This window comes from Mustela nigripes, chromosome 5 (assembly GCF_022355385.1).
Source record: "Mustela nigripes isolate SB6536 chromosome 5, MUSNIG.SB6536, whole genome shotgun sequence".
Classification (NCBI taxonomy): domain Eukaryota; kingdom Metazoa; phylum Chordata; class Mammalia; order Carnivora; family Mustelidae; genus Mustela; species Mustela nigripes.
In genome coordinates, this window is record NC_081561.1 from 74,565,644 (window position 1) to 74,584,159 (window position 18,516).

An 18,516-nucleotide genomic window follows, 5' to 3' on the forward strand; every position below is an offset into this window, starting at 1 on the left:
AAATAAATAAATAAAGTCCTAAAAAAAAAAAAAGAAAGAAAATATTCAGAATATATTACTACGTTTAAAAAGGCAGAAAAAAAAGAATTTATCATTTAATATATTTTTACACACACAGATGCTAACACTAGAACAAAATATCTCAATATGGTAAAGTAGTGTAAGTAGTTATTTTGGGTAATAATAACTAAAGTTCTTCCCCTCGTTTCTTCCCGCCTGCCCTCCCTTCCTTTTCCCTTCCTTTCTTCCTTTTTTCTTTCCTCCCTTTCCTCCTTTCCTCACCTCCTTGTCGTCCTCTTTATTCTTGGTTTCCTCTACATTCCAAGCATTTAGGCTTTTATTTTGTAGGTTGAAGGAATACACTGTTTTATTTTATTTTTAACTTTATCTTATAAAAGCCTACTATTTGGATTTAGGGAATTAAGGTGGAAAAAGAAAGGGGAAAAAATTGAGTCCCTTTCTTTTCTTCTTGATGCCTTTTCCTTTAATGTTGCAGTTTCTCTTCCTCCATGGATGAAGAAGGGAGAGAACAGGAATGGGAGGACAAAATTTCCACTGTGTCTTTCAGAAGCAGGCCTAGAAGAGAATTCCATTCTGTTCCTTTGCCTTCAGGAAATGAATCTTTTCTTAAGATTTATTTATTTATTCAAGAGAGATTGTGCATGGTGTTGGGCGTAGAGGGAGAGGGAGAGTCTTAAGCAGACTCCACGCTGAGTGTGGAGCCGAGCGGGGAGGTGGGCTCAATCACAGGACCCTGAGATCACCATCTGAGCCAAAATCAAGAGTTGGATGCTTAAATGACGGTGTCACCCAAGTGCCCCCAGGAAATGAATTCGCTTTTAAAATTAAATGATTTGTGTTTCTTTTTGCCTGTTCGGATAGTTGAAAGACTGGCAGAAAAACAAGTCTGGCATTTGCTGTATAATTCCTTTAAGGTATTTAAATGTTATGCATTTCTTCTCCACAACAGGCATGAAGAAATTAGTTTTACCTTGAATGTGTAAAATTAAAATGATTCACCTTTTCTTATATCTCATAACATTTTTCTAATAAGTTAATAAACCTAGGCTTTTTAATGTTCAAATTAATGTCTGAATAAAAATCCTTAAGGGCACTAAAAATAAGTCATGTTTAAAGGCCAGAGTAAGAAAAGTAATAACTATCTAAGCCAGCTAACTATGTTAATTCTCAAACTTGACATTGTCTCCCAATGCTGGTCTTGATTTTAAGGAAGGTGCCTAGCTCACTGACGATTAGAAAATACTGAGTGTTCAAACTGGTAGTGGCAAATCGTGCTTATGTTGTACTAACAGCTATAAACAGCCTGATGTGGAGCAGATGGTCTGGGTTTTGAGAATATGAAGCTTGTGGTAGATAAGTGAAATTTATGCTGTGGCAAGTATATTTTCAACCAATCCTTTTTAAAAAGTGAATCCTGTCATCACAATCATTATAGGTGCTTCAAGCATTTCATTTCAGGGGAAAATGATGGTCTGACCGAAATTTTAACTTTGCATTTTAACTCATTTTCATGCTGCCAGGGTCCCAGACTGAACACCAGCGAGGCTGAGCCCAGGATTTAGGCAAGTCTGAGTCTGTCTGGAGGGTGACTGAAGTCAGGGCAAGGAGAAGGGCTGAGAGTTTTGGGGAGTCTTCAGGATTTCTAACAGCGACTTCTAGTTGGTTCAGTGGCAAGGAAAGCTACCATCAGTGAATGGAAGCTTGGGGGGATAAGGACCAAGGTGGTGGGCACTGCAAGAACAAGTGCTTTGAACACCTATGACAAACATGCATCAGGATGGGGGGCCCAAAACTGTGTGAGGACCTTAAGGCATTTGATCCTATAGACGTTGTGGATTTATACATTTTTGTATTCATTATTGTTACTGTAGTCTTACTTTTAGCCTGCTGTCACCTGGAAAGCACAGATTACTTTTATATCTCTTTTGAAATAATAGAGGAATAGTTATGAGATGGCAAACACCAAAAGCACAATACATGTAGGCTTCTTGTCCCTGTCTTTAGAACATTAAACAGTAAAGGTATCATTTGGAGAAAATAGCAATTAATAGGAAACTAATTAGCTAAAATGAGCGAAGAAAAAAAAAAAAGCCCTTGAATAGCATTTATTCTTCCAAATAACAATTCTTCATTCTTGGGTCAGACTGTTAAACGAGGTGGCATTTCGACTGATTGATTGGATTCATCCCTCTAGGGTGCAACTGAGTGTCAGACACAAAGGATAGAAATGTGCTTGGATGTTGGGCTGCTTTCTTAAAGTATTGCATAGTTAGCTGCCTTTCTAGCATTTGTAACTGATTTGGAAAATATTTTAGAACAAACCAATAACAACTTCAAGATAAAATAATGCTACACACTTCACAACTCCTTCCTATTATATGAATGTGTAAATTGAATTCGCTTTCAAGATGCAAAAACAAGGGTTGGCTTCCCCAAAATGTTTTCATTGGCTTTAGGGAACTAAAACAGACCAGTCTGGGTGACTAATACTTCCTGTAAAATAAAGATAGATTAACACATAATTAAATTCTGGCTCAAATGTAATTGTTGTCTTGGAAACAGTTTGGAGGATAAATACGGTTATGCTAATGTGACTAACTCCTCATGATTCCCACCAATGATCTAGTTTATTAATTAGGCCAGGCCATCTTACTACCTCCTGTTATCTATTTTGTATTATTTAAAGGGTTAAAAAAAAAAAAAGTTCCTAAGAGAACCACTTAAGAGGAGGGAACAAGATAAATCTCAAATTAGCTAAATCAGACTTCAAAAGCGCTCCAGTTGAAGGAGTAGGTTAAAAGCACGTTTGGCTTATTTGTGAGTTCCAAAGATCCTTCCTACCCCCAAAGGCAGAAAACAGAGTTAGTACATGCAACACTTTTAACGAACAATTCCTGGCGTTATTTCTTTGAACTCCCTCTCTGGAGAATTTAAAATTCGATGGATCCAAGAGAAGCCACAATCTTAAGTGGCCCGTGTTTTCTAGTTTCTGCTCTGAGTATACGGTGATTTTGTACGAAGTTCTACTTGGTGCGTAGCCTGAAGGGTTTTGTTGAGGTCCAGTGTGAACTCCGGGCGCGAGAGCGCATCTCGGCTCTTAGATCACACCCACTCGGGTGTGCGTGTGAGTGCGCGGGTGTCTGCGCGCGTGTGTACGTGTGGGGAGGTGTGCGCCAAGGGGGTGGGGTGAGGGGCAGCGAGGAGGGCTCTAGGTGAAGCAGGAGCAGAGGGAGGTCGCCTGCTCCGGCCTCTCCCCCAGGGGCCGCCGTGGCTCGCTCGCGCTCCGGCTGCACCTCCCGGTGCGCGCCGCGGCGGCGCCACAGGCCCCTGGACCCTTCGACCAGCGCCCTCCGGCCGCCCGTCCCGCGCGGCCCGCAGCTGGGACCCGCGATGGCGCGGGACTGACGGCCGCCTCCCTTCCCCGGACCCTCTGCCCCGCCCGGAGGCACGCGGGGGCCACGGCACCGCCCCGACCTGCATGAGGGGCGGGCGCGCCGGCGCCCGGAGCGAGCGGCCCTCGGCGCCCCAGAGGCGGTCCCCGCCCGCGCCGGAGGACGAGGAGGAGGAGCAGGCGGAGCGGGCCGGGCTCTCCGCCTGCCGCGGCCCGGGAGCACGGGCTCCCCGGAGGGAGCTCGGGGAGTCCCAGCCCCGGAGGAGGGACCCGGAAGCAGAAGCGGAGCCGCGAGTCGAGCCGAGCCGCTGCCCCCGCTGCCCGCCGGCGCCGGGTGGGGGTCCCGGCGGCTGGATGGGCAGCGGCGGCGCGGGCCGCGGGCGGCGATGGGCGAGGAGCAGAGCACGGTGAGCGGCGGCGGGCCCCAAGAGGCGCGGGCCCCCGCTGGTGGCGCTACGGGCCACCCCGAGCCCCCGAGGCCGCGGGGGGACAGCGCCGGGGAGTCCGGGCCGCACGCCGCCTTGGCGGAGCCGAGCGGCGGTGGCTGCGGAAGCGACTCGGGCTGCGCGGACACGAGCGCCTCGGAGCCCGAGAAGAGCCGGTGGGGCCCGGACGGGAGGAGGAGCCGAGCGCCCGGGCAGCCCGCGGGACTGACACTTACCGGGCCCCTCAACCCCCAGACTTTGCAACAGCGGCTGGAAGAGGAGGAAGCTGGGGACCGAAACGAGGGAGGGGATGAACTGCGGGACGCGCCCCCAGGCGAGGAGCGGGAGCCCAGGACCCGCGTCGGGACCGCGGACGGACTGGTCCTGGACGTGCTGGGTCAGCGGCGCCCAGTCCCCGGCAAGAGACAAGTTTTTTGCTCGGTGTTCTGCGTGGAGAATGACCTGCCCGAGGCCCCCTCCGCGGAGCCGCTCTCGCCGCCCGCGTCTTCACCTCGGGCTCCGCCGGTGACGAACGCTCCCAGCACCCCCTCCTCTTTCCCCAGCCCTCGGCTGTCCCTCCCCACAGACCCTCTGACCCCCGACGGCGGCAGCATCGAGCTGGAGTTCTACCTGGCGCCCGAGCCGTTCTCCGTGCCCAGCCTGTTGGGAGCTCCACCCTACTCTGACCTGGGTGGGGTAGGGGATCCCTACGTGCCTCTCATGGTGCTGATGTGCCGGGTGTGCCTGGAAGACAAACCCATCAAGCCCTTGCCCTGCTGCAAGAAGGCCGTGTGTGAGGAGTGCCTCAAAGTCTACCTGAGCTCCCAGGTAACTTTCCCCCTTCTGTCCCTTCTTCTGCCCCCCTGGTTCAGCGTTTCAAATGCCTGCTCCCAGCTCACAGGAAGAGGTGATGGGACAGCCTTATCAAGGACCACTGTCAGCTTCTCACGTCTCATAGTTGTTTGTCGGTGTAATATTATTTGTGTTGACCTCACTGTTTCACTTAACTGGAATCTAATTCTGCATGAGCTTCGGGCTTCAGTGGAGGGAACCGGCTACAATGTATTGTCCTCTGCTGCTTTCTTTGACTAAACTGCAAGCAAGAGCTCAAGCAAGAGGGCAATGAGAGTGCCTCGTGGGCCTGGTCTTCCAGAAACTAACAAATGGTGGGCACCAAATACCGTAAATACCTATCGAGTGGGTGAAGAGAAGGGTTGGAATTAATATTTCAGGTCCCCGAGGACTGAATTTTTAGTTTTGCTCTACTTATATATTCCAGAAAAGTTTTATTTATGTTTTCGTTCATTCACTTATTCATTCATTCATTTATTCACTCCTTGGCTCTTGCCCACTTAGCAGTTTACTTATTCTGCTGTAAAGCTGAAGTGCTTTTCCTCACCGAAGTTTTATGCCAGCACAGTACTTTATTTCTTTAAGAGGGGACAAAACAGAGCAAAACAAAGCAAAGCAAGGCTAAGAGGTTTAACAAAAAAAGCCCTGGTGGAACTTTCTTCTTCAGCTCCCTATTGGAAAGCTTGTTTTTTTTTCTTGGAAAGCTTAAGAGTGCAACAGAGCAGCTTTCCTTCACTGATGGTGAATGAGTTCTTCCAGCAGTGTGCAGTCTGTTTTGTTTCTGTGAGTGTTGTGCACAATCTGGAATGCCCTTTGATCCCCTGTTTGACTGTCGTAGGCCTAGTCCTCTTTCAAAACCCTGGCTGTTCAGATGCCAGCTTTTTTCCGTGAAGTCTTACCTCACCCTTCAGGCCACGGCTTCTATACTTTAAAAATACTCCTGTGTGTCTTGGATTCACAGAAGTTGCTCCTTATGTATGTGTTTGTTTTGCCAGACAGTGCGGTTGGGGTTTGATAGTTTTCTGTCGAGTCCCTTTCCCGTTAAGAGTGTTTAATAACATTGGCTCAAGTGAACGGAACAGGATGCCACACGGTGCAGTTCTTCTGTGTTTGGTGGGTAATCCGTGCTGGTGTCTAGACTGAAAGTGTGTGCTCTGCCCAACCAGAAATGCAAAGGGCAACTTGGACAGAATGGAATGTTACACAAACACTAACTTGGCCAAGATGGTTGAGATTATCCAAACGCCTGTAAGAGACTGATGTCTCTTTTATGGTTTATCCACAAACAGATACTTAAAACTGGAGGAATGTCTGCTCTCATTGTGGTAGTTTCTATGACATCACCGGCAAACAGATGTTGGTGCCATCCGTGTGCAGATCCCTGTGGTGGGATTCATACATTCCCAAAATATGGGCCCTGCTCCCAGGAAGTGACTGGGAGAACAGATGTGTACACAGGAACGATACAAGGTAGTGTATAATGAGATGTGATGTAAACAAGTCACAATCCTTAAAGGCTAGATACAAATTCAGTGGGTTTAGTAGAAGTTCAAGGGAGGTAGTCCTATGGGTTGGGGTATTCTGCATTGCAGTTTGATTTCCTGAATTAAGGTAAACCCTTTCCCCAAAGCAGATTAAGTTAGTTTTAGGAAGTCAATTATTTGGATCTCTAGGAGAAGAGAAGGAATGGGGAGTGGAAGGGTGGCAGGGTGCATGCAGTGTCGTATCATACAGAACCACTAAAAACTTCCTCAGAACTGGATCTGAAGCTTGTCTGTAGTAATTATGACGGCATGAATATACCACAGTATTGGACAGAACTTTCAGTGAAGAAAAAACATACTTTATTTAAAATAATAAATAAGAAAATTATGAGTCAGGCAGGCCAGGCATACTTCTACCTCAGGGCTCTTGTATTTGTTGTTCCTGGTGCCTGGAATATCCCCCTAGAGACCTTTCCCTTTGCTTGCTCACTCCTCCCCCTTCTCTCTTTCAGATCTCTATGCAAATGTCATCCGAATAGCCTTCACTGGCCACTCCTTTTAAAGTGTAGCCTCACTCCACACTCTGATCTCCTGTTCTGCTTTTTATTTTCTTCATAGCGTTAACCCACTTGGTTATACTTGGTTATACATTAAAAAAATTTATCTCCCCGGAGAGGAATTTTCACAGGATTTGTTCACTGCTGTATCTTTAGCACCTAGAATGCTGTTGGACATAGAACATAGAACATAGAGCATAGATGCTCAATTAATAGTTATTGAATTTAGGAAGACCTGAGGGACAGAGAGGATGCGATTATCCCAAGTAAGGTAACCATGGCCAGAAAGTGGTATTCTGCTTGGGCACTAAATTCTACTCTGAGCTTCTTAGGTTTAAGACAAAAGACAAAGTCTTACAGCGGACAGAAAGAATAGGTCAGCTAAGTTTGCTATTAAACTTAGAATTAAAGATTTTTTTTAGACAAACTTTTAGTTTAAATGAAAATGGCTTTTTTTTTTTTTTTCAGTTAGTTGAATAATGTAGGCCTGTGGTTGTAATATTTCTGGTCTACGTTAATTCAAAAGGTGTGTGTTTCCATGTCACTTAACCTCTCTTCTGCCTTAATTTCCTCATCAGTGAAATAGAGTCGCAGACCATGATCTCCAATGACATACCAGCTCTAAATCAAAACAAAATCAAACTACAGAGTTGTTTTGTTGCCTTCCTGAGTCAGTTCAAAAGGGCACAGTGAGTGCTTTCTTTCTCATTTTATAAGCTTTCTTGGGTTTGACAGACTAAAATCTATGAAGCCTGAACTTGCACTGCTCTTAAGACCTTTTAAGATAAAATGACGTATTTGAAAGAAAAAGTTATTAGTGACATTTTCCACCATTTTTTGAATTTGTGTCAAATATCACATTGTTTAACATCATTAAAGAAAATGAAGGAGAGCCTCTATTAGGCATTTTATATAAACATTAAAAATTCATACTAAATGTGAGTTGGGATATGGCCTGGTTAAATTAACGTTCTTCTAAAAGGAGATGCTGGGTTCTTTGCAGGAAGGTACAAGCTTGGAAGGTAAGAACACGGATTTTCAGATGATGTCTTATTTCCTTGAGCCACCATGGGCTCAATATGTAACAAGGGCCGATGAGTATATGTGGGCACTATTTCAGTACTGAAAAAGTAGATTAAGCTTACATACTGTGATTTAGAAATAATAGCCTTATTTTTCAAAACATAATTCTTCTCCCACCACCACCATGAGGGGCTGCAGGAAACCCCCTTAGTGGAATGACTTTACCGTGCAGTAATACACCATCCACTTTTCACTTGCCATGGTGAAGGGCTAAATGGCTAAATTATCATCTTTGGCACGACATAGGTGTTGACTCAGAAGCTCGAGAGCACCATGACCTAGTGGAAGCTACATTAGTTTATATTGCCTGTATATATTGTCAATATATACCTTTTAGAAGTATTTCCCTGTGACCTCTGGCGAGAGCACAGAGTCCCAGGGACGTCTGCAGTCTCCTGCAGGTCACTGAGCTCTTGTAAATGTTGACTTCTCAGCTGGTTTGGCCTCTGCATCATCTTCTTAAGAGGAAAGATTGTTGCCTTCTTTGTCTCAGAGAATGATATTGTGCTTTTTCAAAAATCCTCCATTGATATCTTTGCCTTGTGATTTGGGTTATAGACAGGAAAATCTGCTATAATATGAAGTATTAATATTTAGCTCTTTAGATAAAGGAGAGAATTGGGCATCCTAAGGACTGTCTCAAGGTACCAGCTGTCGTGGCTTTCATCACTCAGCTTCAAAGGGCTCCCAATTGGCAGATGTATTTGAGTTGGAATGTATACACCTGTCAGATGAGTATTAATAGAGACAAGCAACACATTTCTTCTACAGATTGTGAACAAAACAGCTGCTAGATGGTGATGTCTTAAAATGGCAGTCTACTATAGTCACCCTAGAATCAGTGACCTAAGGGTGACATCTTATGTATCCTATTATTAAACTCTGAGTCATGCAGACCTTTACGGGTACAAGTGTAACCTACTTTTTTCCCTTTAAATCTTAAATCAGCCTGTATATTTTTAGAAAGTAACGTGCTCAAGATGTGTTAGAACGCAGCAACCTTCACAAAGGTGAATTTACAGATCCTGTCACACCAAGTGTGATTTTGATAGTCCTGAACATGGGAAGAATAATGAGACTGAAATCTGTTAAATGTTACACATTTGAAAAATGAGGGTTAGGGCCTGTGTCAGCCTAGGCTTTTGTGCGCAGAATTTGCTTGTGTGTGCTCACAGGTAGATTTGAAGGGTGCGGTAACATTCGCTTTCACACGTCTCTGACTCAAGCCCTCATTTCTCTCTTCTGTCTCTTTAATAATGTCTCTCATAACGTCTTCATTTCTCTTTAATAGTCTCTTTTTTTCTCTTACCTCTCAAAATCTGACTTTAACTGGCATCTGCTTTCTGCAGAGGAATCTCCTATTAAGGGCTGTGCTGCACGCCAGTGGGACCTGGTCCGTGGGCCGCCTGGCTTTTTCCCTTCCCGCTTCTTCCAGCTGTTTGCAGACGGGGCTGTGAGGATCGCGCCATTGTACTCCACGGCCCGAGATCTCAAATGACATGACACATAGTACTACTTACCCAAGGCGTCAGCTGAAACCTTTAGAGTGGGGCTATTTTCTTTTCCTTTCTAGAGAAGAGCTCAGCATTTATAGGAAGGCTCTTCTTTACTCTTGATGTGAGAGAGAGAAAAAGAAGAGCATTAGGACTTAAGCTCCCAGCTTCTTATTATAAGTCTGTCGTGGGCACTGCCGACAGACACCTGAGTGGTAATTTCTTATAATTAATGTATTCATGTATTAGTGTACCCTTTATGCATATAACAAACATCTCCTGGGTACCAGTAGGCCAAGAACCATGAGATACTCTATAAATGCATTAAATTCCCTTAAGGAGCCATCTTAAAGCCTTTTAAATAATGCTCAGTGTTTTTTCTCAGCTTTATTTGGTGGTAAGCTTTAAGTTGCCCGACAACTGTGGGTCCCTTTTTCTCTTCTTACTTTTTGGGGAGGATTTTATTAAACCAATTTGGGAATACCAGCTTACCATACAGTAAACACATTATAATTCCTCCTATTATGTTTAATCCAGAGTATTAAATTCACCCATTATTTATTTCTTAATATACATATTCCTTAATATACATATTTCACCCATTATTTATTTCTAAGTGTTGGAAATAGAATATTGTTAAATAACTTGCTCCTTCCAAAATATGTTACCTTTACTTTAAAGAAAACATAATTTTCCTAAGTTTGTTTTGGAACATTCATGACATTATGGCAAATCTTCAAGTTTATAATATTTTTAAAGTTCATTTAATTTTTTCAAATTCACTTTGTCAGATGATTTTCATATGATAAACTAAATGAACGTTCCTAAATCAAATTATTAAATTTTATTTATTTATTATAATTATTGATTTTAATTTAATAAAATTATTTAATTTAATAAAATTATTTATTAAATTATTCAATCAATTTTTAAAATAAAAATTCAGTGTCTACAGGAAAATAATTCTCTTTCCACTTTATTTGCCTCGTCAATTTTGGGATAATCACCCTTGGCGTTTTTAAGTTTCCACAAATAACAAGAACAACCATTTATTGAACATCTATATTTTAAACACTTTATACATATTTTATTATTTAATTTTAATTCACTTATATATTAAATACTATATACCAAGCACTGTTGTAGGTTTTGGGGATTCACAGAACTAAAACAGAAAGTCCCTGGCTTCATGGACTTTATATACTAGGGGGAGATAGAGAATAAAAGAAATAAATGACTTAGTATATTAAGAGTTAAGGACTATGGAGAAAGAGACAATAGGAGGGTGAAAATAAATAGTGGGGAGAATGTTGTTCTTCATATATTTACAATGCGGGGGTTAGTTGTCAGGGAGGGTTTTACAAGGTGACCTTTGAGTAGAGATCTTTATGATGGCAGAAAGGGAACAAATCATGAGGATATTTGAGGAACCAGTATAAAGTTCCAGAGACCAGCACATGCTTGGGGGTGGTCCAAGAATGGGAAAGGGATCCATGTGGCTGAAGCATAGGGAATGAGATGGGGAGTGATAAGAAGAAAACAGCAGAAGTGGGAAAGCTGGTCAGAGAAGGCTTTAGGACCATAGAGAATTTGCATTTCCTTTGAGTGAGATAAGGCACTGTAAGAAGATTTTTGAGCTAACGAGTTATAATTCAACCTTTAAAAGAGATTTACTATGACTCTTGTAGGGAATATATTATAGGAGTCAAGAATGGAAGTTAAAAAGGCAGAATACTATGGCAGTAATACAACATTCAGAGTAGGGTGATAGAGGTGAATATGACTTGAGCTGGTTGAAGTTTGAATATACTGTGAAAATAGAGCTGACAGAATTTGCTGATGATTGAGTGTGGGATAAGAGAAAAGGAGCCAAAGATGACTCAGGTTTTGAGCGAAAGCAAATAGAAGAATGGGGTTGCCATTTAATATGATGAGGAATACGGTAGGAGGACTAGATTTAGGGAGAATCAGGAGTTCGTGCGAAGTTTGAAAAGCTGTTTAGACATTCATGTAAGGGTGTTGAGTAGGTATTTGGCGTCTGGTATTCAGAAGAGAGATCTGAACAAAAGATACACAGTTGAACACTTGGGGCGTGTAGATGGTATTTAAAGCCATGAGACTAGATGAGTTCACCTGGGGAATGATAGTAGCTAGAGAAGGAGGGCTGAGTCTGGGTACAAGACTAATATGGAACCCCGGACATGTGAAGGAACCAGGAAGGAGTCTAAAAGGAAGTGGGCCAGTTAGGCAAGAAGAGAACCAAGGTAGAATGGTTACCCAGAAGCAAACCAATATGGTGTTTTAAAAAGGAAGGAGTAAACCTGGCAATTCACAGACCTGTACCCCTGGGGATAAAAATATATGTTTATAAAAAATAAAAAATTATATAAAAAAAAAAGGAAGGAGTAATCATCTTTGTCTAAGGCTTCTGGTGATTTCAGCAGGATGAGGGTTGAAATTGACCATCGATTTCCCCAACAAGGAGGTTATTTGCCACCATGAACAGTACTGTTTTCGTTGGTCCTAGTGGGGTTGGCTTTCTGATTAGAGTGGGTTTGAGAAAATAGGAATAGCTCCATTTCTATGGTGCAGATAGTGGAATGCTATACAGTCAAACTCAAGGTTGGAGAGATTGAATAACTTAAATCACATATCTGAGAAGTGGTGGAAGTGGGATTTAAATTCAGGTCCATTTGGCTCTGACACCCACAACTTTTTTACATTGTTTACATTTATTTTATTTGTAACCTAAATAAATTTATTTTATTTTTCCTTTATATTTATATCTGTATTGTGTAAAATCACAAGACTTCTAGTCCAAAAAGGAGAAGAAACTTAATTACTTGTTTTGAGGAAGTAGAGGACTCTTGCCCAGGTCCAGAGGTGGATTGCTACCAAATCCAGCCTCATATTCGTGTAAGAAAATCAAGAGAAATTGAGTTAAGTAAAGCTATAATTTGACTTAATGTCAAGTTGTTTGTTTGTTTTAAGAATTTATTGATTTGACAGAGAGGGAGAGAGAGCACAAGCAGGAGAAGCAGCAGAGGGAGAGAGGGAAGCAGGCTCCCTCCTCAGCAGGGAACCCCATGTGGGACTCCATCCCAGGACCCGGAGATCATGACCTGAGCCGAAGGCAGAGACTTAACCCACTGAACCACCCAGGTGCCCCTTACTGTCAAGTTTTAATGGCAACATACTCACCTGTTTTCTTCCTAACACCCTGGTCATTCCTTTTGTTTCCATTTGCGCTTTCTCTTGTATTACCATCTTCTAACACTGGTGTCTGCCTTGTCCTATCCTACCCTTTCTCATCCACTCTTCAGTTAACACCTCTGTGCTCTTGACTTTCAAATCTTTCTTGCTAGCCCGGATCACTGTCTCAGCATTAGCATCATATCGCCACTTCTCTCCTGCATGGTTCCACTTGCATGTCCCACCCACAGCCACCTTAAACTTCTCAAAACTACATCTCCCTTTTCTCATCTTCCTTCCTGCACCCCCGAAGCCATGCTCCTCCTTTGGGATTCCTCTTTGCCATCAGTTGTACCCGGGTCAGAAACTTGGCAGTCATCCTTGAGTTCTTCCTCTCTTGTACCTCTCACACTTAATTAATCATCAAGTCCTCACAATTTTACATTCTAACAATAATTTTATCCTTTTTCCTACTTATTCCCATTTCTCCTGATATTTTCCTGATGAGGCCTCCACCTCTTCTGATCTGGATTCCAGAAGCAGCTTCTCGCTTGGTTCCAGTGCTTCAATCTTGACTGTTTCCGACCCGTTCCCCACTGTATAGGCAAAGAGTTTATTAGATGCTCTATTGGTCTTGACATTCCTCTTGTTAGTCTTTCACTGTCTGCCTCTTGCTTTTGGAATAAAATCTAGACAGAGTTTCCAGGTGCCTGAGTGAGCAAACTCTTGCTTACCCCTGCCCCCTAAGCCTACACCCATGTAAAACTTTTTGTTCCTTAAACTCTCTGTGATTCTCTTAATCATGAACTTTACCTTTACTGACATGAGATTCTGTCTTAGGGGGATCTGCTTTTTCTCCTTATTCCCCCAATTCATTCACACTTATTGATTCTTCTAGTCTCAGCTTAGACATCTCTTCCTTTGGGAATTCTTCCAGACTCCTTATATCTGGATTAAGCACTCTTTCAGTATTTCACAACCTTCTGTACTATGGTAAGATTCTTATTTCACTGTATTTAAATTGCCCATTTCCTGCTCTGTGTTCCATTAGGCTGTAAAGCTTGGTGTATGCAGAGACAGTCTTTTTGCTGATTAGTTTCTTAGCTCTTGGCATGATGGAGGCATGAAATGAAGATCTGTGGTGCGGACTTACTTATTTACTCCATAAATAATTAATACACTGGAGGCTGGTGTTGTCAATATATGAAATATTGCAATGGATAGCTAAAATGACATTTTAAAATGAGAGTCTCAATGTTTCATTCTCTTGGATAAAACCCGGAAGCCCTTCCTTCCCACTGGATCTTTACATCTTCTCTGTAAAGATCCCAGTTCATAACACTGCTGCGGAGGTTTGGGCTCTGCTCTGCTCCCTAGTGCCTTCTCCCTTCCGGCTCTCTTCTCCCTTTCCCTCGGTGAGTGAGTTAGTTTTTCCTTGTCCTTCAGAGCTCAGCCTTCCTTAAGTCTTCAGACTGAATCAGTTTGCCCTTAATGTTTTTAGAGTCCTTTTCTCTCTGCTGCCATTGTATTTTTATAAAAAAAATCCTTTTGTAATTGCATGTGTAGTAAGTGATGATTTGATGTTTGGTAATTTTCGGCCCCCAACGCCCCTATTCTTTAAGCTGTGTTTACAACTAGCACTTAGCACATAGCCCAGGAGAGAGTAGGTGCTCAATAAATATTTGCTAAACAGCTGAGTGGATGATTGGAAGTAAATTATAGTATGTGTAGGTTGGTGGAAAAATAGGGTACATACTTGAACCCTTGATATCCAAGATACCCTTGGTATCTTGTTCCATGGTGTATTTAAACTTGGAGTGTAATGGAATGCTGTGGCCTGAGTCTATCCTGGCAACCCATCTAGCAGAGAGGCACTTCCTGAATTATAAAACCTATTCCGGTTCCTGGGTCCCCTGTGTAACAGATTTCTCCAGAATCTAGGGACTGAAGACAACCATTTTATTTTGACCATGACATATCATGAGAAATTTGGGAAGGGCTCAGCTGGTCAGTTCACACTTGGGGTTTCTCATGTGGTCAGATGTCAGCTCACTCACGTGGCTGGCTCTGAACCTGGCCGTAGTCAGAGAGCTCAGCTGGGGCTGTCAACAAGAGCGGCTACACACCACCTTGCTAGCGTGCTCGACTCGGGCAGCAGGCTGCTGACACGGAGGCTGGCATCCCCTGGAGCCAGCGTCTCAAGGCAGCCAGGTGTAAGCTGCATGATCTTTCCTGTGCTAACTCTGGACGTCACTCAGTGTCACTTGGCAAAGCAGTCACAGGCCTGCCTTGATTCAAGGGGAAAGAATTTAGACCCAAGCTTTTTTTGTGCAAGTGTCAAAGAATTTGGGGCCACATTTTTAAACCATCACACTGCTTCAGACAAAAATCAAACATGTTGTTAATTTAGGTAGTAAATCTTTTAAACCTGAATTTTATTCTTTTAAAAATATAATGTCTTATCATTCATTTCATTAAATATTTCCAACTCATGTCATTAATTTGATTAATATGTCTTGGTGTTGTGTCTTCATGCTTTATTCTTGAATAATTGATTAATAAAGCTTTATGTAGTTTTAAGCAAAACTTGTGTAGAAGCCAGTCTCCTTTAAAATTAAATATTTTAGGGGTGCCTGGATGGCTCAGTGGGTTAAAGCCTCTGCCTTTGGCTCAGGTCATGATCCCAGGGTCCTCAGATCAAGCTGTCTGCTCAGAGGGGAGCCTGCTCCCCCCCTCCTTCCACTGCCTGCCTCTCTGCCTACTTGTGATCTCTGTCTGTCAACTAAATAAATAAAATATTTTTTAAAAAAATAATAAAATTAAATATTTTAGATAATTCCATTGTAACGGAACTATCTCATGGTAGGATCAGCTTCTAGTTATTCTGATTATTAATACCCCAGTTAAAATTATTCTGTATAATATAACTTCCCGTCCGTTATATAAAAATTTTAGCTTCAGCACTGGTTAAATTAGTATTTGAAAAGGTTAAGTGTAAAAACAATTGATGTAACATATTTTTTTGTAATCAGGCTCTTCCTATCCAAATAAATATTATTTCTAATGACACTTTAGAATTGACCACCCTAGTTCATCTTTTTTTTTTTTTTAAAGAATTTATTTATGTATTTGACACAGAGAGAGAGCACAAGGAGGGGGAGAGGCAGAGGAAGAGGGAGAAGTAGCCTCCCCGCTGAGCTGACGGTGGGGCTCTATTTCAGGACCCCAGTATCATGACCTGAGCTGAAGGCAGACGCTTAACCAGCTGAGCCACCTGGATGGCCCCCTAATTAATCTTTGTTAAATTGTCCCGCTGTTGGATATTTATTGTTTGTGATATTTATTGTTTGATTAAGTAGTTTTATTATTTGGTTAATGATTTCTAAATTTCCAGTAGCATATATATTTTCTCAGAAATCTCTTCTGGATTGAGGATCTGCATACCCTGAAACAGAGGGGTTAGATAGCTTTTGTGATGGGCCTCCCTCCTCCTCTCCCCCAGCTCAGGTAACTAAATTCTGGGTTTATTCATTCATGTGAATGACTAATCCCTTTTTAAATCTTCCTAAGCTATTTGCCTCAATAATATTCTCTACTGTAAGATTCAGAGGCTAATTATAGGCTCCGTAGCAAATTACTTCCCTTTTTGTGGTGTTGATTCTTGCCTTATTTCCTCACATGATTATGGACCATACTCAGTGTTCCTGAAGCTCATTAGCTCTGAGTTGTATGTGGCAAGTTAAATCACTGCAGCCTTTTCCTCTGGTTGCTTAACAATTTAAAACAGCAGGTAAAATAAAACACTTGCTCATAATATTTCACCAGCATTTTGTTTCCTTTGACAATAGCATTATTTTCTTCGGATGTTCCCTGTTTGGTTAATTAGTTCATGCCTAAGTTGAACTATAGGATTAAATCAGAAGTGATTTTGATATGGCCTGATCTTAGTACACCTCTTTTATGTAAACATCTGACCTTGGCAAGGAAAGTGAATTTCTTCATATAGTTTTTTACAGGGTAGGTTTGGTTTTGTTTTTTAAAATTTTCCAGCCAGAGATGCCCATGGTGGGAAATGACAGGTGCAATCCCAAGAGTTCTCATTTAATCCTGCTTTTAACTAGTTTTACCCTTAACTTCAGTGTTTATTTTCTTATGTTATCATTTTTCCTCCTTGTGGTTGTTAAAGATGCACTTTGAAAAGAATAGGCTTCTAAAAATAAAAATACTCTATGTCCAGTGTGTGGGTCCTTTATGGTAAAATTGCATGTGTGTGTGTGAAGGTCTCAAGGTTGTTTCTTGATGTATCATTAGAGGATTATTTGCTGATCTTGATTTGTAAAAATCTAAGTATAGTCATTTACAGGTAAATTCATGTGTTTCAGGTATAGTTTGAATCAACCAAAATAGATATCCCTTGGATTTACCTTTTTAGTTGTTAGTTTTTAATGCCACCTGATGAGTCATTGAGGCTTCACCCTTAAGATGAAGGGAGAGCTTTGGGGCACCTGGGTGGCTCAGTCAGTTAAGTGTCTGCCTTCAGCTCAGGTCATGATCCCAGGGTGCTGGGATTGATCTGCATTGGGCTCCCTGCTTAGTGGGGTGACGGCTCCTCCTCCTCCTCCCTGTTCCTGCTCTCTCTCTCGCTACCTCTGTGTCTCTCTCTCGAATAAGTAAATAAAATGTTAAAAAAAAAAAAAAGATGAAGAGAAAGCTTAGAAGGAATGCTGGGAAAGAAAACGAAAGAATAATAGTTTATCCACGTTTTTTTCAGATTTCAGGATTTTTGAAAAATATTATTTGTTCAGATATGTTTTTCTTTCTTTAAAAAGTGTATCTACAAACTTTAAAAACTTGGAAACAATTTTTTATACTGGTTAAAAATCATTCAAATGAATTGTTTCAGAGATTTTAACCCATTTGTTTAGAAATCTATCATTTTCTGATTAGTTGTAAGAACAGTTAATTGTTATTACAGAAACTATAAATCTATTAGCTGAATTTCAACACCATTTTTTGTGTAATTGGTAGATGAGACACAAAACTTAGTATAATGCTTTATTAAGTATGGGCAGCTGCACTTTTTTGCATCTCTATACTGGTGTGGAGATGTTTTCTCAGTTCTGACAGTCTTTAAGACAATGTATCAAAACAAATTGAACACAGACCTTAGAGCAACAATATCACCAAATGCTGAATGAAGATTTTTAAAAGAAGGGAATCTAGTCCTAACATATTCCTTTCACAATTATTAATATTTTATATTGTTGATATAAGATGTTGTATATCATTAACTAAAAAAAAATAAACAGAATGAAGATAATAAAAAAATTCATTTGGAACTTTTGGATTATGTTGTTCAAATACCCTTTTGGCTTGTTATAATCTAAATGGATTGGACAGAGCCCTGTTGGTTTGCTCAGGGTGCTAATGAGGCCAAGACCAAGCAGACAGCCTACTCACAGGCTGCCTAATGCTGTGCTGATCTGTGCCATAAACTACGTTAGCTTTGCACAGTCGTGTCATGAATTGACTGCTTCTGAACATAAGACTGGTGGAAGCAAGGTGGAAGAATTACTATTTATGTCATTACCACCTCTGGAAAAACAAATTAAAGCACATGTTCTAGTAGATAATCAGTTTACATTGAGAAGTCTCTTCCACTGGCCAAGACTTTCACTGTGCTCAAGCTATAAAGATCTGTTCTCTAGTATTCAGTTGGGTTTAAGGGAATCAAAGGGGAGGAGGAAGCTGGAGTACTCTTACTCTATGAAAAGTATTTATAGAATATTTGCTTAGTGCTATGCTAATCACTATGCGAAGTGACAGTGTATCCCCGTAAGTAGTCTGTGATCTGTTCTTTGTGGCAAGTTTAGAAATTTAATAGGTGAAAAATAAGCTCTCTAGGCAAAGATCAAGGAATGTTTATGACTAAATCGTGTGATGCTGATTGTTGACTTAAGTGGTTATAGGAGGAGAAAGCTGTGCTTATGGGAGTACAAAAAGCTTGAACTTGGCCAT

The 18,516-nt window shown here is 41.7% G+C and overlaps 1 protein-coding gene across 1 annotated transcript in view; it reads left to right on the forward strand.

Moving 5' to 3' along the window:
- The first annotated feature begins 3,764 nt into the window (after positions 1 to 3,764).
- The window catches only part of RNF217 (ring finger protein 217), a 140,937-nt gene continuing 126,185 nt past the window's right edge, over positions 3,765 to 18,516 (forward strand). Inside the window, exon 1 of the mRNA XM_059400653.1 lies at positions 3,765 to 4,665. Within this exon, the coding sequence (XP_059256636.1) occupies positions 3,799 to 4,665 (867 nt within the window). The 5' untranslated portion in view covers positions 3,765 to 3,798. The remainder of the gene's footprint in view (positions 4,666 to 18,516) is intronic.